General features: G+C 42.8%; 1 protein-coding gene across 1 annotated transcript in view; it reads right to left on the bottom strand.

Moving 5' to 3' along the window:
- pcdh15b (protocadherin-related 15b) overlaps positions 1 to 23,926 on the bottom strand; it is a 1,616,824-nt gene that overhangs the window by 822,763 nt on the left and 770,135 nt on the right. The window contains exons 7-8 of the mRNA XM_078565941.1: positions 5,189 to 5,203; positions 4,783 to 4,848 (exon numbers count right to left, since the gene is read on the bottom strand). Coding sequence (XP_078422067.1) covers positions 4,783 to 4,848; positions 5,189 to 5,203 — 81 coding nt within the window. The remainder of the gene's footprint in view (positions 1 to 4,782; positions 4,849 to 5,188; positions 5,204 to 23,926) is intronic.

Raw genomic sequence — 23,926 nt, 5'->3', positions numbered from 1 at the left:
GGAGATCTCATTGAAACATATAAAATTCTGACAGGGATGGACAGACTGGATGCAAGGATGATATTTCCTCTGGCTGGGGGGTCTAGAACAAGGAGTCACAGTCTCAGGATATGGGGTAGACCATTTAGGACTGAGATGAGGAGAAACTTCTTCACTCAGAGGGTGATGAGCCTATGGAATTCTCTACCACAGAGGGCTGTGGAGACCATGTCCCTGAATATATTGAAGAAAGAAATAGATAGATTTCTGGACTCTAAAGGCATCAAGGGTATGGGGAGTGCACAGGATATGACGTTGAGATAGAGGATCAGCCATGATCATATTGAATGATGGAGCAGGCTTGAAGGGCTGAATGACCTATTCCAGTTCCTATTTTCTATGTTTCTATGATTACTTGTTTTATTTGTATTGTCATCACAATGCAGCACCTGCTACCGTGATGATTTTTCAATAAACCAATTATCTATCCATCTACAATGGAAGCTAAGACATTGGCCATCATGCTAAATCATGGGCGGGTCTGCAAGTGTTCTCATGCTCAAAAGGAAAGGTTACAGTCTGCGTAAAGTTCTATGCCAGTTTGGTGCCGGACTCCATCGTGCTCCTTGACAGTGACATCAGGCTTTCTGGCAGGCCTGCTGGTGCACCAAACATTTCAGTGCATACCCATCAACCTTTTCCTGTATGGCATCCCATAAAAGGTTCTCAGCTGAGCCCTCTGCTGCAGAATTCAGGCTTGACTTCACCATCTGGGAGCTAGCACTAGCAATAGCTGCAGGTCACTCATGCCCAGTGACTCACCATGTACAGATCCCACCTCTATGCTACCCTCTTAAAATATGCACAGTGTATGTGAGCAGATGATTGCAATTGTGAGATCAAATAATGGTGTTCCTTCTTCATCAGTCTCTTATTCCTCTTGGATTCAAAGTTCCTGCACTGTTGCTTGGCCAAGTGATCATTCACCCAAAAAGGCGCATATTTACATCAACTGCAGCTGGATATCGGAAGTGAGGGAGGAATGAGATTCGGGAAGATGGATTAGGTAAGAACATATCGTCACCCTCTATAGTTTCAGCCCCACTGCTGCCCATAGCCTAAGTTGTGGCAGCTCCAATGAAGATGAGCAATGTCACCATCATTGTGGAAGGACTGTGCCCCACCGGTTAGTTGCTGCTGCCTCCAATTATAGGAAACCTTGTCCTGCAAGGGAGAAGGAACCATGTCAGTGAGTGCGGTGCAACGTATTTGCCTGTCACCATTTGAAAAGCTGGCAGTTTGTGTAAGCTGTGAAATGTGGGTGTGAGGCATGCAGCACTTGTGCGAGTGAGATGAGAGTATGAATGTTCAGTATAAGTCATGCTTGGTAGAGGGTATTGGTAATTGAAGTGGGTATGATGGATGGAGCAGTGTGTGAGGCTAGTGGTTAATTTGGTAGGAAATTACATGTGAAAATGCATTCACTGACCTTGGTCACTCATGTGAGGTCATTGCACTTTTTGCAGCACTGCATTCAGGTCCTCAGAGTTGGACTGCTGGCATTGACCCTGACAGTTAGCTACACCAGTCCCTTTGCAGTATTTGTCTGGAGGACCTTCTGGCCCTCTGAGGGAAGAGGGCCTCTTTCCTGTCCACCACCTACACCAAGGCTTCCAGTGCTGCATTAGAGAATATTGGAGCATGCCTGTTGCACCAACCCACTCCTTTTTCTGCTCAAAGATTCCTCTTTCACTGGTTCCTCCACCTGCTGCAGCCAGGATTCACCTTGACTTTATGAAGTAAAGACCATCTTTAAGATGTGCATTCTACTTTTAAAAAGTCTAGCCTCAAATGAAATTGGGACTCTCCTCTGAGGCATGTAGCTACTCGGTAAAATGCTTAGTCCTAGGCTGCATGTCATAATTTAAAGCAGCAGGCAGCACAAAGTTTGTGTAGTGCCTACATGGCTATGAACTCACGCAAGCTAATTGTGCATCACAACCCAGCCATATGATTTTTTTAATCCTCGTTTGGCTTTTCCTGTAACACTACTTATCTTTACCTAAATAGCTACACTGCTCTATGGCCATGGCTTTTCTCTTTAAATTTATAATGCTCCCCCTCATCTGTACCCTCTTCCCACCTTGCCTGTCCCAAAGGAACAGCTCCCTGTTTCCCCAACTCTGATGTCAGTGCCCCATGAATCAAAACACCTGTTTCCTACACCACTCTAAGCAACACATTTAAATTTCAGATCTGTTTGACTTTCTGCTTACTATTTGAACACTAGTGCCTTAAACTCCCTCAGCAGAACCTCATTCATAGTTCCAGCTGTGTCATTATTCCCATGTGGCCCACGGCAATACCCCCTCGCACTAAAGTTTTTCTCCAACTGCAATGAGCAGTTCTTCCTTGCATGAGGAAAGCACCTGATTTTGAAAGTGGAGGGGTAGCGGCAGGTGCAGTGCACACAACACTGCTCCCCTGCTCAGGCCCCCAGCTAAAATTGCAAACTGTATCCTTGTCAGATAAATCGAGACTCAATCTACATACTTAAACAGCACCACACTTATTTCCTGTAGGTGTCTTGCTCACCCGCTCCAAACAGCAAGTTAATATTGGAATGCAGCAGGAGGGCAGTGGGATCAGAGGGGATAAGATATTGTCCTCATTTTTTTTAAACTAGCTCCACCCATCCCCAATCACTAGCCTAGTTTATGCCAGGTGGGGAGCAGTCAAAAGGCAAGGCAGTAATTGTTTTCTTCCTTCAGCATTTTGTGCACTGGTCTACAGGTTGAGTTAAAAATAACAAATCAAATGCAGAAATCTTTGCACTAAAATGGATTGTTAATTGTAACTAATCTGCCATTTATTTCAACAACAATTATTTATTTGTGCAACCTGATTAATTGCAACAAAGTATCCAGTCCCACAAGACAATTAAGCAGAAAGTAGTATATTAACCCATATGTTCAGAATTCGAATGCCGCTTAATAGCAGTAAGTGTAGCAGCCCTCAAGTGCACTCAGTAAAATATGTCTCCTGTGCACTAATGCATGTGTCTGCCGGCTGTCTTAGTATTTATTCCACCCATGGGAGCCATTTATTGCTTCAAACATCCAAAGAGTCCAATGCTCATTGCTTAACTGAAATGGTAGACCTTGCAGGCAAGAAGGCCAAATGTATTGTACGTAGCCCAAGGGTCATCCACTGTTTAAAATATCAATATTTAATGTAATTTCACTATGCAGTCACACAGACATTTGTATTGAGTTTATAAATTACATTGGCTTATGGTCGATAGCAGCAATGTGATTGATAACTGTATATTTGAAGATATAGATATTAACCTTGCACTCTAAGCAAGTTGCTGCATTTTGCACTACTGCAAAATCAACACAGCTTAAAACATAATTTAGGTTTTATCCATGGCTCAATGGTGGCACTCTACCTTCGTGATTGAAGGTTCTGGGTTCAAACTCCAATCTAGGACTTCAGCACATACTTTAAGTTGACACTTCAGTGAAGCATTGCAGGAGTACTGAATGATTTCTCAAATGAGATGTAAGGCCCCATTTGCCTGCTCTCACAGATTCAAAAATAGTCCATTGATATATTCTGCCATTTTTTTTCTCAACTGGCAACATTTAACAGCACCAGAAGCAGAATAACTGGTCATCCGTCTCACGCTGTTTGTGGGACCTTGTGTGGAAACTGGCTGCCATGTTTTGCATGACACATGACAACAGTGGCAACACTTCAAAATTAATTAATTGGGTATGAAGCACTTAGGCACACCTTGTGCCAAACATGCTGCTATATAAAAGTAAATTCTTTCTTCATAGAAACTTATTTCACAGGAGGAAGACATTCAGTCACTGTACTTAGGCAATCTCTTAATATGAAAGGGCAATCCAATAGACCCATTTCCTTACTCATTCCCCACAGCCCAGCAAATGTTTTATTCAAATTAATTTCCCCTAATACTCAGTACTAATCACATTTTTTGACCCTAGGATTTAGTATTTCAGAATAATAATCACAATTATATAATAAAAAAATTTCAAGGCAAATTATAGCCTCCAGCACTTGATTTAAAACATCTCACTATATTTTAACACTACATTCACACTTTGCTGTATGTGTGCATTGCTAAATTTAAACTGTTGGATAATTCTAAATTTTAGTGTGCAAGTGACTGAAGTTTCAGGAATAAACATACACATGGAAATGTTTTTTTTCCCCATGATTTGTCTGTGGCACCTTACCTGATTCTGTCAAGATACTTGTTATTTTTGTGGCTTCACTGTAATGCAATATACGCAACAAGTGACTGATTTGTGACCTGAACTCATTCAAAAGATACAAACTATTCCTGCTATAATATTTAAGAATGATTTTCTTCTCTAAGTGTGACCCTTGCACATATCAAAGCATGTCACATTAGTACAACTTCCTTGTCAGGTGACAGAAGACAACTGCACTATAGGCCTGGAAACATTATAGGCCGAAAATTAATGTTTGGTTAATGCCTTGATTAAAACTGTGGACAAATGATGTCTTAAAAACATATTAAGCATTTGTCAGTTGTTACCATCAACAGAAACTCTGGCCTCACGAATCATAGCTCTCGATGCATAATCATCAAAATTAAGTTCAACTTACACAGTTGAATTTAATTTATTCAAAATCAACAATCATTTTTAATGCAGGATTTTTGTTTAATGTTTATTTTCTGCTGCAAATTGTCAAAATCAAACTTGCAAATGATTTGAATAAATTCAAACATAACATGTCACTCACCATTTCGACTTTCTTCATCAATTGCTACTATAGTTGCTGGGGGGCCAGATCTTGCCAACTTGCAATCTGTCAGTAGCAACAAAAAAACATTATACAAATGTACTTTCAAGAAAGTCCACAGCTTAGATGCTTCAACTAGCACAATCTTAAAGGCGTAAACAAGTCTTATTGTGTTTTTATTGATGCAAGTCTCATACAGAAAAAAACGAATGGAAAACACAATTTAGAAAAAAGTTAGATATATTCTGTGACTGTTCTCTTTCCCCATCCTTTATATGTCACAAATTTTAATTGAACACAATCATTAACGACGTAACCTAGTCACAATACGCAAAGTATTAAGATTAGCCAAGCAGCAACTTTTAAAGATTTTAAGAATACGTAGCTTCATTATTCACCATCTTACCGTCAAACTGCCAATCTGGAGTCAAAGTTCAGTGTCACAAAGATTGAGGCAGCACAGCATAGTAAAAGAGAAGAAAGGATGACAAATTTTCAGTGGATTAAAATAGAGTATTAGACTTCAAAATGAAGGCAAGAATTGAAAATTGCAATTAAAAATAATCTGAAGGGAAATAAAATTGATCAAAAAGTGTTGAACCACATTTCCTATCTGTAAACTGAGCTCTAAACTATATGCACTGTAGTTCTCAGCAAAACTGCAGGCCAGTTCTAATACTCATCTGAAAGAACAGAAAGAAAGGATTATGTATATGATTTCATTAATGAGCAATATTGCTGCTTTGGTTTTTAATGTTTGGATGCTGCCATCCTCAATGAAATTTAAATTACTTTAAATTGTTAGGAATAAAGAAGCAATAAACAAGAAAAGCATAGAATAAATAGCAAAAATGCAAACCAATTAGTCTGATTATGAAGAATACCTGGAAAATGTATTGATATATTCAATGTAATCTTAATATCTCATTCATTCCAACAAGCAGTGTTTGGCACCAACATTAATATTAACATTTCTTCAGCTCTTTCATCAAGTTGCTGCAGGCCTCTGAAATCAGCATTTTGACGTGTTGCTCTGGCATTTTAATGCATTCATTTGAAGTGAAGCCTGTGCATGTGCAGACATTTTTTCCCTCAAATCTCTATCTATCCTTGGCCCTCTCCTATTTCTCAATCACATCCTGCCCTTTCACATCATCCAAGAACACACAGTCAGTTTTCACTTGTAGACGGATGACACCCAGCTCAACCTCACCATCGCCTTTCTTGTCTTCTCCGCTGTTGCTAAATAATCACGCTGTTTGTCAGAGACCCAGTACTGGATAAGCAGAAGTTTCCTCCAATTGAACATTGGGTCCCTGCTACAAACTCTGTCCCCTATCTACTGATGCCATCCCTTTCCCAGGCTCAACCAGATTGTTTGCAACCTTGGTGTCATATTTGACCCTGAGTTGAGCTTCGAACCACGTATCTATGCCATTGCTAAGACTGTTAGACTGCAGAAAGTGAAGGATGATATTTGAACCAATCTTTACTCAGTCTTAAGTTTATTTACAGTGAAACATTGCAAGCATATACCTCCTGTTAGGGGGAAATTAAAAACGTTAAAGAGAATACAGTAAGAATTTACTGAAAAATCCTAAAAATCTCCAGACATGGCTGCTAAACATATTAAAAGTTGAAGATTACCAGATACACAGCCTTGAGAGTCAGATTAGAGTCAAAAAGTAGGACATAAATTAGATAAGCATACTCCCCTCTCACATAGGGAAGGGGCAGATGGTTTTAGCTTAGATATGGAAAGACATACAATGGACAAAGAGGGGGCTTTGATGAAACACAAACAGTCTTTAGTTGTGAGAACCAAGGTCTTTGCATACGTGTTTTAATTTGGATTGGGCAATATAATTATGTATATAGCCTTTAGAATAACTGGTTAGTAAAATCACATGTTTATGTACTCAATAGGATAGAGTTAGCATAGGACCGGTGTGTCGGTTACTGATTGGATGTACTCAAATGCATTATGATAAGGAAAAGTACAAATGTAATGAAATGTAATCAATCTGGGAGCTGGGTCTTCATTCTTAGGAATGATTGTGGTTCCCTTGCATATGCTTGAATAAAACCTGTTAAAGGAAGCCTGAGTCTCTGTGCGGTTAGTGAGTGTAACTTCTCCTCTTCAACTGGCCTATGTGGTAGTTGCAGGATTGGAGGATGTACCTTCTTCACCTCCTAACTCAACAACCCACAGTTTCAGTGAGTGTCTCTTTATATGTGCTCAAGTAAAACCCCAATTAATGCCCTCCACCAATTGATTTACAATTAACAAAGACTACCTATTTCAAGCCCCATAACATCACCCACTCCATCCCTGTCTCAGCTTATCTGTTACAGGAGGACTTCTCCATCCTATTGTTAATTCTAGGCTTGACTATTCCAATGCATTCCTGGAAGACTTCCCACATTGTACCATCTGTAATCTTGAAGTTAGCAAAACTCTATTGCCCATGTCCTTACATGCACCAAGTCCAATTCATTCATTAACTTTGTGCTCACTGACTTACGTTGGCTCCCAATTGTGCAATGTTTCAATTTTAAATTGCTCATCTTTGTTTTCAAATTCTTTCTTGGCCTTGACCCTTCATATGTCTGTAATCTCCTCCAGCCCCACAGCCCACTGAGCATTCCGCACTCCTCTAATTCTGGCTTCTTGGCTATCATCTACTTTAATTGCTCCACCATTGGTGGCAGTGCCTTCAGCTAAGAAGGCTGTAAGTGCCTTAAACCTTCTCTTAAACCTTTATCCCCCTGTTTTCTCCTTTAAGATACTCCTTAAAATCTACCTCTTTGATCAATTTGGCCAATTGCCTGAATATCACCTTTATGGCTCAGTGTCAACTTTTGCTTATAAAGCTGCTGTGAAGCACCTTGACACATTTATCATATTAAAGACGTTATAACAAATATATGTTTCTGTTGTTGTTGCATATGTCAGTTACGTATATTAAGTTTTCAGTGTTCACATATGCACATATCAAAATGGGGAGAAAAACATCTGTCAGTCTCATGATAGCTCAGTGTAGCGCGGGCTACCTCTATGTGGGAGAGTGTTGGGTTAGTCACTGAGGAGTGAAGACAGAGTTTTTATGTTATGAACACATAAGTATAGTTGTGGAGTTAGATTGTAAATAAACAGTATGTGTTTAGTCTAACAACGACCTCCTATGTTCTCTGTCTCTATACTGACCCGGTCACCCGGGACAAAGCATGCAACCCGGATCCTTTAGCCCCAGCAAACCAAGGGCAATGTATTCAAAAAAAATGGCGACGAGAGATAAAGCACAAAAAAATCACAGAAGAAACGAGGTAAAAAGTGAGAGTGAAAAATTAAGGAAACCAGAAGAACCGAAATCGGGCTGCACCTCTCACAGTAGTTGTAAGTTAAAGAAAATTTCCTTCTGCGCATCAAATTAATTCCCTCAGAGATGCCGCAATTTGGAAGAGTAGAGCCATTCGATCCAACCTCGGACGATTGGTCTCACTATGTTGAATGCCTTGCGTTCTTCTTCCAGGCAAATGACATTGTGGGGGAGGAGAAGAGGCATGCGATCCTTCTGTTCACGTGTGGAAGTAAGGCTTACGGATTAATTTGAAATCTGTTGGCGCCCAGTGCTCCAGAGTCCAAAGGTTTTGATGATTTAGTGAATCTCGCAAGAAATCATTATCAGCCAAGCCATCAGTGACCACACAAAGATTTAAATTCAACTCAAGAGTCAGAGCTGCGGGTGGGGACTGTTGCTTGTTATGTTGCAAGTCTGAAGCAATTAACTAAATACTGTGAGTTCCAGACTTCAATCAATGATATGCGGTATAAAAGAAAACGTGATCCAGAGGAGATTGTTGGCAGAAACAAATCTTGATTTTTTGAAGGCATTAGAAATCGCTCTTGCAATGGAAAGTGCAGTGCGAGACTCAGAAGCCCTTCAAGGAGCGCAAAATGGTGCCGTCCTTCATGTTAGGCAGGAAGCTTCAAATAAAAAGAGCTCGAAAGTGCGGAACTTTGTTCTGAAGCGGGAAGCAACCACCACTAGAGGACCAATTAAAAAGGAGATCTGAGCAGCAAAAGCTTGGCATCTTACTAACAAAGATGGAAGTAGACAGCCCCCTAATGAATGTTTCTTCTGCCATCAATATGGACACATCATAAGAAACTGTAAAGATAGAATCAAGCAGACTGTCAGACAAAGGCAAAAGCCCAATGAGATAAACATCGTTGAAAAGCCTGAAGTAACAGATGCTGATATCTATTCACTATATAATTTAAAGGTAGGAAGAATGGAGCCTATCCATGTAATGATGAGAGTGAATGAGAAACCTATCAGACTGGAGGCAGATACTAGTGCAGCTACTATGGTGATCGGAGGGCACACTTTTTGAAACTTGAATCAGGGAGAAGGTAAACTGAATTTAGAAGAAACTGTTGAAAAAATTAAAGACCTATGCAGGAGAAAGCATAGAAGTCAAGGGTGTATGTAAATTCTCAGTAAACTACAAAGGTCAAACAGAGAGATTACCCTTGATGGTAGTAGCAGGTGAGGGACCTAGTCTCCTCGGACGAAACTGCCTGAAAGAAATTAAATTGGAATCTTCCAACTAAGAACTAATGGACTTTCACAGTTAATACAGAAATATTCCTCAGTTTTTCAAGGAAGAACTTGGAAAAATTGAAGGGCTACAGGCAAAAATTCATGTAGATCCCAAGGCAACACCAAGATTCATGAAGGCAAGACAGTATCTTATGCAATGTGGGATAAGGTAGAAGCAGAACTAAACAGATTAGAAAACCAGTACAATTTTCAGAGTGGGCAGCTCCAATTGTACCTGTTCTCAAACCTGACCGAAGCATTAGAATATGCAGGGACTATAAATTAACAGTCAATCAAGTTGCAAAATTGGATAGACACCCCATACCTAAAATTGAAGATTTATACACTAAATTTGCAGGTGGAAAGGCTTACATGAAGTTAGATTTGAGTCATGTTTACCAGTAATTAGAATTAGAGAAGGCATCCTGGAAGTTCGTCACCATAAATACACGAGGGATTGTACCAATACACCTGTTTACCATTTGGTGTATCTTCTGCTTGTGCCATATTCCACAGAACCATGGAAAGCTCGTTACAGGGCTTGCCCCATGTTGTAGTTTATCTTGACAACACTCTCGTGACTGGATTCACAGAAAAAGACCATTTGATGAACCTGGAGGAAGTTCTGAAACGTTTTTCGCAGGCTGGAGTGGGGTTGAGAAAGGGAAAGTGCACATTCCAGGCAAAAGAGGTAACTTACCTAAGACAAATCAGAGATGGTCATGGGAAACACCACAAGAAGAAGCTTTCACAAAAATTAAAAAGTTGTTACAGTCATCTACACTTCCACTACATTTTGATCCAAAGAAAGAGTTGATATTAACGTGTGATGCATCAGCTTATGGAATAGGAGTGGTGCTTTCTCATCGAATGCATGATGGATCAGAACGACCTATAGGTTATGTGTCAAGAATACTTAGTACTACAGAGAAAAAGTACTCTCAAATTGAAAAAGAAGGCCTGGCAATCACTTATGGTGTTAAAAAGTTTCAGCAATATGTGCAAGGTCGTCACTTTACTATCATAATAATGGACCACAAGCCATTATTAGGACTATTCGGTGAAGACAAGGCCCCCTATAGCCTCAGCAAGAATACAAAGATGGGCACTGATCTTGGCAGCGTATGAGTATACTCTTATTCAGTGACCCGGAAGTCAAATTGCAAATGCAGGTGCACTCAGTCGTTTACCCTTGCAGGTAAATGATGAGGATGTTCCAATTCCTCTGGAATACGTCTTGTTATTAAACTTCCTGGACTCATCATTGATATGTGCCAAACAAATTAAAGATTGGACAAATCAAGACCCAGTCTTATCCAAAGTGTGAAATCAAGTTCTTTCTGGTTGGTCAAAAACACAAGAATCAAATGAAATGAAACCGTATTTCCAGAGAAAATACAAGTTAGCCAGCCAAGAAGGTATTTTATTGCGGGGAGCTCGTGTAAATGTTCCTCCAAAAGGATGAAAACCACTGCTACCTGAGCTTCACAGTTCACATCCTGGAATTTCTAAAATGAAGGCAATAGCCCATAGTTACATGCGGTGGCTGGCAATGGATGGAGAGATAGAAAACTTAGTAAAAAGTTGTATGCAGTGTCAACAAGTACAAAAATTACCTGCAACAGCCCCATTACATACCTGGGAATGGCCAAAAAGACCAGGGGTCAGGGTACACATCGATTATGTGGAATCTTTTATGGGAACAACATTTCTCCTTATAATAGGCGCACATTCAAAATGAATGGATAGAAATGAAGTAAGGTCACCCAAATCTTCAGCGACAATAGACAAGCTACAACATAGCTTTGCTATAAATGGATTACCTGAAGTGCTAGTATCAGATAATAGAACAGTATTCACAAGTGCTGAATTTAACTGATTTATAAGCCTCAATAGTATTGCTCATGTGAAAACACCTCCATACCATCGTTCTTCCAATGAACGTGCTGAGAGAGCAGTTCAGACGTTTAAATCCAGTATAAAGAAATTGTCTGGAGATTTGACAGTGACTAAATTAGCATGATTTATATTCCACTCTCGGACCACTCCTCACTTGGCAACAGGTGTCATACCTGAACGGTTAAGGAAATAACCTCTCTGTTCAAGACTGAGCCTAACTATGCCAAATTTGAAAGGGGGAGGTAGAAAGAAGGCAGGTAAAAATCAGAAAGTGGGACATGATTGGCACAGTCGGGACAGAACATTTCATGTAGGAGAGAAGGTATTTGTGAAAAATTCTAGAGAAGGGCCAGAATGGTTGTTCGGTGAAATAAGTGCTGTAATGGGACTTCTTTCCTACCATGTGAAAGTTGAAGATCAAATAATAAGAAGACGTGTGGATCACATACGAAGTGGAGAAGCCAAATATCCAGAACTGATTCCACCAGCACTCGAGACTGAATCAACAGTTCCTATGGAAAGAACTCAACCAAGTACAAATGTATTTGAAGGGCCAACCGTACCTGAAAGAGTCGAAGAAACAAATTACAAGTACCCAGCTGTAGAACTTGAAATTCAGACGACTTCAGTAAGAGAGACTCCAGAGCAAACTTCAGAAGCTGTAGAGTTGAGATGTTCCACACGTTTGAGGAAGCCCCCAGAGAGACTGACTTTGTAATTAATTGAACTGCGTAAATGACTTGGTGTATTGAAAAGTTGTAAAATGCATTTTTCAGGAAAGGGGAAGGGATGTAGTAACTTGAGACATAATGTACCTTCAAGTATTGTAATGTAAGGTCACATGATGTTATTGTCCAATAGCAGAGTAGCACAGGCTACCTCTATGTGGGAGAGCCTTGGGTTAGTCACTGAGGAGTGAAGACAGAGATTTTATGTTGTGAACACATAAGTATAGCTGTAGCGTTAGATTGTAAATAAACAGCATGCGTTTATTCCAAGAACGACCTCCTAATGTTCTCTGTCTCAATACCGATGTGATCATCCTGAACAGAGCGTGCAACACACTTTAGCTCCAGCAAAACAAGGGCACAGGATTCAACAGGGAGCCATCAATAATATAACTTTAAAAATGAGAAATTACAGTCTATTGTCAAAAGGAAAACTGGAATGGGGAAACGTTAAAGAGATGATTACTGTTTATTGAAGCAGAAGCCTTAACTATGACTGAATGTGTCAGAAACCCTATCCATGCTGTCACATAAAATCACACTCCTAGTCAGCATTAATCAGCAGGTTGATAACATAAATAGGGACAATGAGAGGCAGAGAGAGCATACCCAAAAGTATCACTCTTCATTTATAGCATTTAGGGTTATGAAGAAGTTCAATAGAATATACGTTCTCTTAAAAGACTAACATTTGGCATTCGCTGCATTGGGAAATGGGATATAAAGTATCACAATTAACTTGTGTTAAAAACCATTGCGAACATAATTTGTATATAAGGTCTGAAAACAGTGTATTGCATTAACAGATCTGCTACTGCATCACTTGCCAATTAGCCTGGGGATTGGAGTCCAGCTATGACACTTGACTACTGGCCTCACCTGTCCCTTTAAATGTCAGTCAGTCCCTGTGGCAATCCAGCTAACTAGTTGCTTGTAGATTCTTGAAGAGAACTAAAGGTCAGCAAATTGATTTTAAACTTCAGGGCTCAGGTCAATCACCAGTTTTCTTTTCTTAACCAAAAAATGTTGTTTTATGTGACATGTGGAGTATCATGTACAGGCATTAGGAACAATATTTATACGAGCTCATCTCCTATGGCTATGCACATGGTTAGTCTGTACATGTCTTTGATGTTTTCTTGTTGCTGTTGCTCTCCATCTCTTCTCTTCTGCTCTGACTCTTTTCTGTTTTGTTGCTGCTTCTCTTCCCTTCAATTAGCTTTCTGTCTTCTAATTTTCTCTCTCCCCTCATTAATGTCGGAGATAGTCGATGGTGTAGTGGGAAAGCAGCCACCATTGGCTACAGCGTTCATCTGGAGTGGGGAATGAGCAGAAAATGTAGTCTTCAGTAGCTCCTTCCCATGTTCTTCTTGAATCACACGCCAACCCGCTATCTCACATCACGTTTCATACCCTTTCACCTGTTCACGACATATTTCCTTCCTATTAGTGCCTCAGTCCTACCTTAAACCCAGCTTATCCCTAATGAACTATGCATGCAACCTGCAATCCCCTTGCCCAGTCACTCACCTCATCCTTAATTCGCCATTCACTATCCACCCCCAACGCCACTACCCCCAAGCGTGACAGCAGTGAAAGCCCACTCAACTTACATCCTACTCTTTTACCTTCTACACAACCACCACAAACGTGTGCAGCCCCCTCCCCCACCCCCAACCCCCCGCCGATTGTATTTACATTAATGAAAGTACCTTTTATGGTCAAGAGATTAAGCTTAAGAAACATCTCTCTGTTCTGCCATGGCTCAGTTGGTAGCACTCTCACCTCTGAATCACATGTTTCTGGATTTAAGCCCAAATTCAGGGCTTGAGCACAAAAATTAAGTCTGGCACTCCAATGCATTACTGAGAGAGTAGCACAGTCAGAGGTGCCATCTTTCAGATAAAGATGTTAAATTGAGGATACATGTTCCTGCTCAGGCGAATGTAAAAGATAAAAGCAAAAAAAAAAACCGCGGATGCTGGAAATCCAAAACAAAAATAAAAATACCTGGAAAAGCTCAGCAGGTCTGGCAGCATCTGCGGAGAGGAGCACAGTTAACGTTTCGAGTCCGAATGACCCTTCAACAGAACTAAGTAAAAATAGACGAGAGGTGAAATATAAGCTGGTTTAAGGGGGGGTGGGACAAGCAGAGCTGGATAGAGGGCCAGTGATAGGTGGAGATAACCACTTAAGGAATGTAGAAGATCTCATGGCACCTATTTCGAAGAACAGCAGGGGAGTTATCCCCGGTGTCCTGGTCAATATTTATTCTTCAATCAACATCACAAAAACAGGTTATCTGGTCATTATCACATAGCTGTTTGTGGAAGTTTGCAAATTGGCTGCCATATTCCCTACATTACAACAGTAACTACACTTTAATAGTACTCCATTGGAGATACAGCACTTTAAGATACGCAGTGGTCATGAAATGTACTATATTTTTTTCATATTAAATTAATATTAAATATTAAACATATTAAAGTCTTTTTCTTTTCTCACAGATGTTAGAAATTAAAAGTTTTACTTTCACAGGTGTTCGTGGTCAACACTGAACTTTATTTTGTACTGCCTGGGACAAGTCTCTACCCCCCACAGTCTCTCTCTGATCCCTTTCTCCACTTTGCCACCCACCCCAACTTCCCCAGTTTAGTAAATTTTTTGAAGTTCACAGAAGGCAAAACTCCAGTAAACCTTTAAACTTTTTTTTCTCTTATTACTTGAAGAAAAGCAACTTCCCAAAAATGACAGGTGGTAACAAAAACTATCTTGACAGTACAGCTGATAGAATGGTTCTGATGTATCCTGAATAATACAGTATGCAGCACAATCCAAATTCAGTGCATGGAGTCACCGTTCTAGATTTTTAATAATCTTTATCTTGTATAAACCTTATTTTGGAGATTAGAAATTTTAGCTACTGTGGCAAAAGAAGTGAATAAAAAAAAACATTTTGAGTGACTTGTGGGAACACAGTATCCAGCAATTAGGCAGATCGCATAATCCCATGGTGATACTTTCGCTATAAATATCAACTATTGTATGTCATGCAGTGTGATGTCTTTAACACTGAAACTGCCTATCATGCCGCATAAGTGCTTGTAAACATTTTCAATAAAAAACATGGCCCAGGTATTGAATGCATAATACATATATTAACAGATTTCCCATGGAATTGTTCCCCATACATAAGATGATGAATTGGACAAGACTGTTAAAGTCAAGTGATGCACAAGGTGTTATTCGGCTACTAACCTCCTCCAAAGGTCATAAAATCTAATTTAGTCAAGTAAATGCTGGCTCTGTTCAATTAGAGTTTAACTGTTGTTTGTTCAGGAAAGTTTACCGCATAAAAATGTGAAGACAACCATCCAAAAATACTATCCTCTCCATCATCTCCCACCGTTTTCTCTCCAGCTTCTCTTTTTCAAATATTTCCCTACTTGCACTTTAAAGGTTACTATGGATTCTGCTTCTGCCATTGTTTTGGATAAGGCACTTTTTTAAAAAAAACTTTGCAGGTATAGAAAATTCCCTCACATTGTACTTTGGAGATGATCTTGAATTACACCCTCTTAACCTTCTTAAATGTGATTTTTCTTTAAGGATCAGGTAAATGTAATGTTCCAGGCTGTTTTCTTATTCAGTACTTATCACTGACAGTTGTCTGGGATTTAATTAAACCAGTTCTGTGGCAAAAATAGTTAATTTTGCTATTCTTGGATGAAGTGTAAGTGAAGTTCCAAAGAAGAGTGATATTGGACTTGAAACATTAAGTCTGCGGGCAGAATTGTCCCAGATTTGCACCAGGTTTGGTAGCGGGCGGGAAAAGGACATTTTACCCGCCGATCGCAATGGCAGGTTTTCATGCCGTATCATCCCATTCCTGGCATGTCCCACCTCATTAATAATTCAATCCTGGGAAACATGCCAGGTCGTTGAAATTTGCCTACCCTGCTGTCACCTCAGGCCTTCAGTAAACTGGGCACCATATTTAAAGGCCGCCCCTGCACAGAGCTAGCACTCTTCAAGGGATAGGAAGCTGCTGGGAACTGATGACTACCAAAGAGATGAATCATGCTGCCCCCATTTTTAGCAAACCCTCGCTTGAGTGCCTGCTGGATGCAGTGGGACGCACCACAATGTCCTCTAACCCCACTCTGGGCGAAGACCAGCAAGCAAGGTTGCCCATCCAGCATGGGAGGCAGTGGCAGCAGTGGTCAGCACCAATGCCCTACAAAACAGGACAGACATCCAGTGCAGGAAGAGAATGAATGGTCTCATCTGTTCTGCCAGGGTAAGTCACTCTTCTCATCACACTCAACTCACACTCTCACAAACCCATCACACATCCACAGTGATCTCACACCTCAAGGGACAACACCACTAAATCTCACACACACCCTCACATCTCCATCAGACTCATATCCTCTGGAGCTTGCACCCTCATTCTGTCCATGGCTCCGCTCACCACACAAATATTCCATGCAGTACCATGCATCCTGCTCACACTCTCTCCATCTGCTTTTATGCAGGAGAAGCTAGCTGACAACAGCAGGGAAAGGTCCCCAACCAGGTCCAGATTAGACCCTTCACTCACTTTGAGGAGCATGCCAATGTGCTGACTGTTGAGGATGTAGACCATGCCTGCGGTGATGGTGAAGTTGGCCGTGAGCACCCACATGAGGATCCTACACCACATCGTCCATTTCTCAACACAACTGTGACTGCTCTCTCTCCTGCTTTTGACTCTGCTGTCATGCACTAATTATCTCAACTTTGGTTCACAGTGACCAACACCCTCAGCCAGCCAGTTCCTCAGCTCCAACAGATCCTCACCTCCAGCCAAGAGGGCACATCCTCCATTGAAGAGCTGGAAATAAGCAGCCTAAAAGACTCGCCACAGCGCTTACCCACATCCTCCACCAATGCAGATACACACACCTATGGGACTTAGATCTAGAGCAGGCTCAGGTTCACAATCTGGTGGTCCCCGCACGGACATGTGCCCGCAGCAGGAGGAAGCAGGTTCAGCCGTGCTCCCCAGTACTCAGAGGACTATGGGGGGAAGAGGCATCAGTGAGGTCCGAGTCAGATGACGAGCCTCTGGATTCGGCCTTCATCCTGGAGAGTCAGCAGAAGGCGGAGGAAAATCACGCAAAGCTGTTGGAAGCCCTCAACAGACTGGCATGTGAGTTGGAGGAGTGTGTCCACCTGCTCTCTGAAGTGGTACCCACATGTGCGTGTATGGAGGTCTCCATGGGGAGGATGGTGGATGCCATGCAGACCATGGTCCAGCAGAATGTGGAGGTGCACGCAGACCTGAACTCCAACACAGGAGCCATGGTTGAGGTCCTGCACTCGCAACTCGAGAGGGAAATGGTGCACTTCGATGTCTCTCCAGGTGCTCCTTCCCCTCAAGGAGTCAGGCTGGGGCCCTTGGGCACCCAAAGGGAGGAGGTGGGGCAGCTGGACACCCCATACACTCAGGAATCTCAGAAGCTGTCCTTTCCCTCTAAATCCCCTTTGCCTGTGACCCCCTCAACCGTTCTCTGTCACCGCAGACGGAGCAGTTGGCCTACAGGAGGACAGGCAAAGCAAGCTGGCTTCCGATCTCCAGAGGACCCATGCCAAAGTGATCGAAGGCAATAGGGCAGTCACCACCCCTACTGCAGGTGTCAGGGCAGCATCTAGAAGAAATGGTAGGCCTGGAAAAGGTAAGAATTTCTGGTCACAAATGATTGCACAGGTGAACACATCTTGTCACTTTATAATCTAAAAATATATTTACTTTCACTGAGAAATGTGTAATGGTGTCTTTCAGCTTCATTTATAGGCTTTCTGAGTGCTCCCCCTGCATCACACCCCCCACCCTCGCCATCCCTCCCACCACTACCGCCGCCACCCTCACCCTCCTACCCTACCGGCTCCATCTGCCCTCTCTCATATTCACCATTCCCTCCTATCACGCAACCCTCAGTTCGCTCCCCAGAAGGCAGTCATTGCCTCCACAGACCCCTCCCTTGTACGATCACCTGGACATCCCCCATCTCTTACTCCCTCCAATCCCCTGGGCTCCTCCCCCCCCTCTCCAAACTACTTCCCAGCTTACACCTACCTCCCCAGTTGCCCATTCTCCACCATTACACACTCCTCCAACCGTACTCCCTCCCCCCTCCCAACCTCACCTCCCCTGACACCTTTGTTCCTCTCATCCCCACCTCACCCCCTCATCGCCTTTGTTCCCCCCTCCCCACCTCATCGCTCCAACACCTTCATTTCTTTCCCCTGACCTCAGCCCCCTGACACCGTTCCCTTCTCCCCACCTCACCCCCCTAACACCTTCATTCCCACACCCCCCCCACCCGCTAAGCTCACTCCCCCGACACCTTTTTTCCCTCGCCCCAACCTCACACCCCCAACACCTTCATACCCTCTCTCTCAACCTCATTCCCACCTGCCCCTGGTACATCCTCCTCTCCCAGTCAAACCTAGACCTTGCCCTCCCACCCCGCCACCAATCCCTGCGGGTACACCTTCCTCTCCCACTCACAGCTGGACCTTCCTCTCCCCCACCTTTAGACAATCAACCATTGCAGCTCATGGCCAAGACCCTGATGTCCTAAAGCAGACCCCAGACATCAACGGAGACCTCCCACCTTGCGTGAGCTGCTTTGTGGAGGATCCATGTCCATGAAAATCCACAGAGCATGGATGCACATGTTCCTCCATGGTCCAGCAGCTGTAGCGCTCCAGCATCTTCAGCTCCTCAGATGTCTGCAATATTAGCAAGGCCCTAACGGTAAGTCCCAACTTCTGCATGTCACGCTTGTCAAGATGTGTTCTGGGCCAGCGTGCTGTCCCGCCAAAGTGGGCAGCAAATTTGATGTGGAGGGATGATTCTGGCGAGCAAGACATACAATTAGATGTATTAAAGTGACGTTCCTGAGGTGTGGTGGCAGGAAACATGACCCACCATCAACAGGTGGAGCAGACAATCGCAAATTGGTTTCACAATGGCGTGAAACAATTTTTGGCCTTCTCACCATATTATCCGCTCATGCCCGCCAGGACGCCCAACGCCAAAGGGGACGGAAAATTCCAGCCTGTGTCTCCCTCTACAGTTGCTGCCCGACCTGCTGAGTGTTTCTGGTTTTAATTATGCAGTGTAAGTGTGTTTGTGTAAGAGTGTATGTATATGTGAGCATGAAAACATGAAAAAGTGAAAGAGAAAGAAAAGAAAAAGTAAGTATAGGAATTTGTGCAGAATGAAATACAAACTGCATGGGCTGGCTGGGTTCACAGTGGAAAGCAGAATTGCCGCTTCTTCAGTGTGACGCTTGCATAGTGGCATTCTGAGCTGACAAGGGTCTCAAGAGCATCTTGAATGTGAACCTTCCCCCTAGCTACACAAACATTTCATGCCAATAAGAGTTTACTAGCGCACACTTGTAACCAAATTGGCCATTGCAATTCACATTGTGATGCAACCTCATGACCTGCATTTGTTTAGGAATATAATTTTGTCTCCAGCTGTTAAGCAGAGTTGATAATGCATTGCTCTCAAGAGCCTTTGCCATTCAGAGTGCCACTGCACGTATACAAGTGATGCAGTGACAAGACGCCATTTCTATTTTCCACTATGAACCTAGCCATCTGGATAAGCTGTCTGCTAGGGAAGAAAGAATTCTGACACCTGGAGTGCTATGTGTAGAAATTCAGTACATAAATTCTGGTATGAAACAGGCATGAGTGAAGTGCTTGCAAAGAATAAGAACAATTGGTCATCATGGGATGTTAGATTGAAACACCAAGTCACAAATGAGGTGATAACCAAATTTCAAGATGCCAGGAACAAGAACCAAGAAATGTGAAATTGAGAAATTAAAGTACAGATCAGGATCATTTATGTATTATCATCTCTATTGTGAAATCTCAAAGAATCAATAATGTTACTTCTCTTAGATAACCTTCTTCTGTCCATCTAACATCCTAGTCTTCTGGCAACATTCTATTCCAAAGAAACACGATAGTGGTTTGATTTCAGCAGTAGAATATTTGTGTCATTAATAGGGAAAGAAACCAGAGTCAATTGAAAATTTACAATACAACACCATTGGTGACTTTGTTTTTTGTTTGGAAAATGTGCTTTGTATATGAAGCGCACAATTCATTTTATAACAAGACAAACACTATTATGCTTAGCAATTTTTCACACATTTATGGTTCAAAGTTCTACATGGCTTCACTCAAAATATTGCTTGGTTCACTGAACAACAAAATTATACAATTAGCTGCCAATCCTAAATGTATTTTCAACTAAAAGCAAAATCACATTTCAACTAGATGGTGTAATTTCTGACCTGGTTGCAAATTTAGTATTACATCAATATGATAAATTGGTGGCTCCTTGACAATTCATAGCAACAGTAGCCTGAGGAGCAAAACTGACTAGAAAGCTGCCGTACAATGCTAACAATCCCATGACAATTTTCTCAACATGTTTGCTGCTGGCATTTAGAATAAAATCAATTGTAACTACTCTCTCAAGCTCCAGATGTGTTCGACATTCACCTCATAAACTGAAAGGTACAGACGGTGTCAACATGTTTTAGAACATAAGCACATACAAAGTTTAGTATCATTTTAACTTTCTGTTTGCATTAATTCTGACTACTTTTTGATTACAGCAATTATAAATAATGGTGGAATGTGATACTTATTTGTTTTATTTTCATGTATTTTTTAAATTCATTCATGGGATGTGGGCTTCGCTAGCGGAGCCAGCATTTATTGCCCATCCCTCAATATCCTTGAGAAGGTGATGGTGAGATGCCTTCTTGAACCGCTGCAGTCTATGTGGTGTACGTACATCCACAATGATATTAAGGAGGGAATTCCAGGATGTTGACCCAGTGATAGTGAAGGAGCGGCAATAAATTTCCAAGTCTGGGTGGTAAGTGACTTGGGGCAGGATTTTAAGCGTCGGTGAGTGGGGGCGGGGCACGCTCGCCGACGCATAAAATGACGTGTGGTGACGTCGGGGGGAACTCCCGACGTCACCGTGCCCCATTTAAATTTTCAGGAAGGTGGGGGCGCAGCGAAATCAGCTGCGTGCCTGCCAACCTGTCAATAACCAATTGAGGCCATTGGCAGAGTCAATTATGTAATTAAAGGACCTGCCCGTCCAACCTTAATGTTGGCAGGCACGCCAGGAGCCTTGGCATGAACTAGAAAAAGCATGAAGCCTCATGCATGGGTGGGAAGAGGTTTCGTGTAGCTTTTTAAAAATTTTAATAAAGTTTTTGTTAAAATTATGGACATGTCACATGAGTGGGGACGTTAGGGAAATTTTACTTCTCTGTTTTTAGGTTTTGTACATTTTGAGCCGAGCTCCCTGAGGCTGCACTTAGCCTCAGGGAGATGAGTGCGTTCTTTCGTGCGCATGTACGAAAGAGCGCACTCTCGATTTTGGAATTCACCCCTCGCCTGCACAGGAAGCGTATAGCGCTTCTGTGCAGACGTCACGCTGGGCGAGCCTTAATTGGCCCGCCCACATAAAATGGCACTTTGCCTCCGATCAAGGGCGCTGATCAGGCCCGCCTTTCAACTTTGGCCCCGACGGAAGGAAAATTCAGCCCTTGCAGTGGAGCTTCCAGGTGGTGGTGTTCCCATCTCTCTGCTGCTCTTGTAGATGGTAGTGGCCGTGGGTTTGGAATGTGCTGTCTAAGTGGCCTTGGTGAATTCCTGCCGTGTATCCTGTAGATGGTACACACTGCTGCCACTGTGTGTCAGTGGTGGAGGGAGTGAATGTTTGTGGATGGGGTGCCAGTCAAGTGGCTGCTTTGTCCTGGATGGTGTCAAGTTTTTTGAGTGTTGTGGGAGCTGCACTCATCCAGGCAAGTGGAGGGTATTCCATCATACTCCTGACTTGTGGCTTATAGATGGTGGATAGCTTTGGGGAGTCAGGAGGTGAGTTACTAGCTGCAAGATTCCTGGCCTCTGACCTGTTCTTGTAGCCACAGGGTTTATATGGCTAGTCCAGTTCAGTTTCTAGTCAATGGTAACCCCCAGGATGTTGATAGTGGGGGATTCAGTGATGGTAATTACATTGAACGTCAAATGGCGATGGTTAGATTCTGTCTTGTTGAAGATGGTCATTGCCTGGCATTTGTGTGGCACGAAAGTTACTTGCCACTTGTCAGCCCAAGCCTGGATATTGTCCAGGTCTTGCTGCATTTGGACAAGGACTGCTTCAGTATCTGAGGAGTCGCGAATGATGCTGAACATTTTGCAATCATCAGCAAACATCCCCACTTATGACCTTATGATGGAAGGGAGATCATTGATGATTTAGCTGAAGATGGTTAGGCCAAGGACACTACCCTGAGGAACTCCAGCAGTGATGTCCTGAAGCTGAGATGACTGACCTCCAATAACCACAACCATCTTCCATTGTGCTAGGTATGACTCCAACCAGTGGAGAGTTTTCCCCCTGATTCCCATTGACTCCAGTTTTGCTAGGTTACTTGATGCCACACTTGTCAAATGCGGCCTTGATATTAAGGGTAGTCACTCTCACCTCACCTCGGGAGTTCAGCTCTTTGGTCCATGAATCAAGGCTGTAATGAGGTGAGGAGCTGAATGGCCCTGCTGGAACCCATACTGGGTGCCAGTGAGCAGGTTATTGCTAAACAAGTGACACTTGATAGCACTGTTGATGGCCCCTTCCATTACTTTACTGATGATCGAGAGTAGGCTGATGGGACGGTAATTGACCAGGTTGGATTTGTCCTGCTTTTTGTGTACAGGACATACCTGGGCAATTTTCCACATAGCCTGGTAGATGCCAGTGTTGTAGCTGTTCTGGAAGAGCTTGGCTAGGGGCGTGGCAAGTTCTAGAGCACAAGTCTATTGCCGGAATATTGTCAGGGCCCGTAGACTTTGCACCTTCCAGTGCCTTCAGCCGTTTCTTGATATCACATAGAGTGAATTGAATAGGCTGAAGATTAGCGTCTGTGGTGCTGGGGGCCTCCAGAGGAGACCAGGATGGATCATCCACTTGGCACTTCTGGCTGAAGATTGTAGCAAATGCCTTAACTTTTGCACTGAAACACTGGGCTCACCCATCATTGAGGATGGGAATATTTGTGGAGCCTCCTCCTCCAGTGAGTTGTTTAATTGTCCACCGCCATTCACGGCTGGATGTGGCTGGATCTGATCTGTTGGTTGTGGGATCACTTAACTCTGTCTATCACTTGCTGCTTATGTTGTTTGGCACACAAGTAGTCCCATGTTATAGCTTCACCAGGTTGATACCTCATTTTTAGGTATGCCTGGTGCTGCTCTTGGCATGCTCTCTTGCACTCCTCATTGAACCAGGGTTTATCCCCTGGCTTGATGGAATTGGTAGAGTGGGGGATATGTTGGGCCATGAGGCTACAGATTGTGTTTCAGTATAATTCTGCTGCTGCTGATGGCCCACAGTGCCTCATGGATGCCCAGTCTTGAGTTGCTAGATCTGTGCGAAATCTATCCCATTTAGCACGGTTGTAGTGTCACACAACACGATGGAGGGTATCCCCAATGGAAGGTATCCTTAATGCGAAGACAGGACTTTGTCTCCACAACGACTGTGCCGTGGTCACTCCTACCGATAGTGTCATGGACAGATGCATCTGTGGCAGGCAGGTTGGCAAGGATGAGGTCAAGTATGTTTTTCCCTCTTGTTGGTTCCCTCACCACCTGCTGCAGACACAGTGTAGCAGCTATGTCCTTCAGGACTCAGCCAGCTCAGTCAGTAGTGGTGCTACTAAGCCACTATTAGTGATGGACATTGAAGTCCCCACCCAGCGTCCATTCTGCACCCTTGCCACCTTCAGTGCTTCCTCCAAGTGGTGTTCAACA

Source organism: Cetorhinus maximus, chromosome 20, assembly GCF_964194155.1.
Source record: "Cetorhinus maximus chromosome 20, sCetMax3.hap1.1, whole genome shotgun sequence".
Taxonomy (NCBI): domain Eukaryota; kingdom Metazoa; phylum Chordata; class Chondrichthyes; order Lamniformes; family Cetorhinidae; genus Cetorhinus; species Cetorhinus maximus.
The sequence above is the reverse complement of the archived record's forward strand: the minus strand, read 5'-3'. Positions and strand labels throughout refer to the sequence as shown.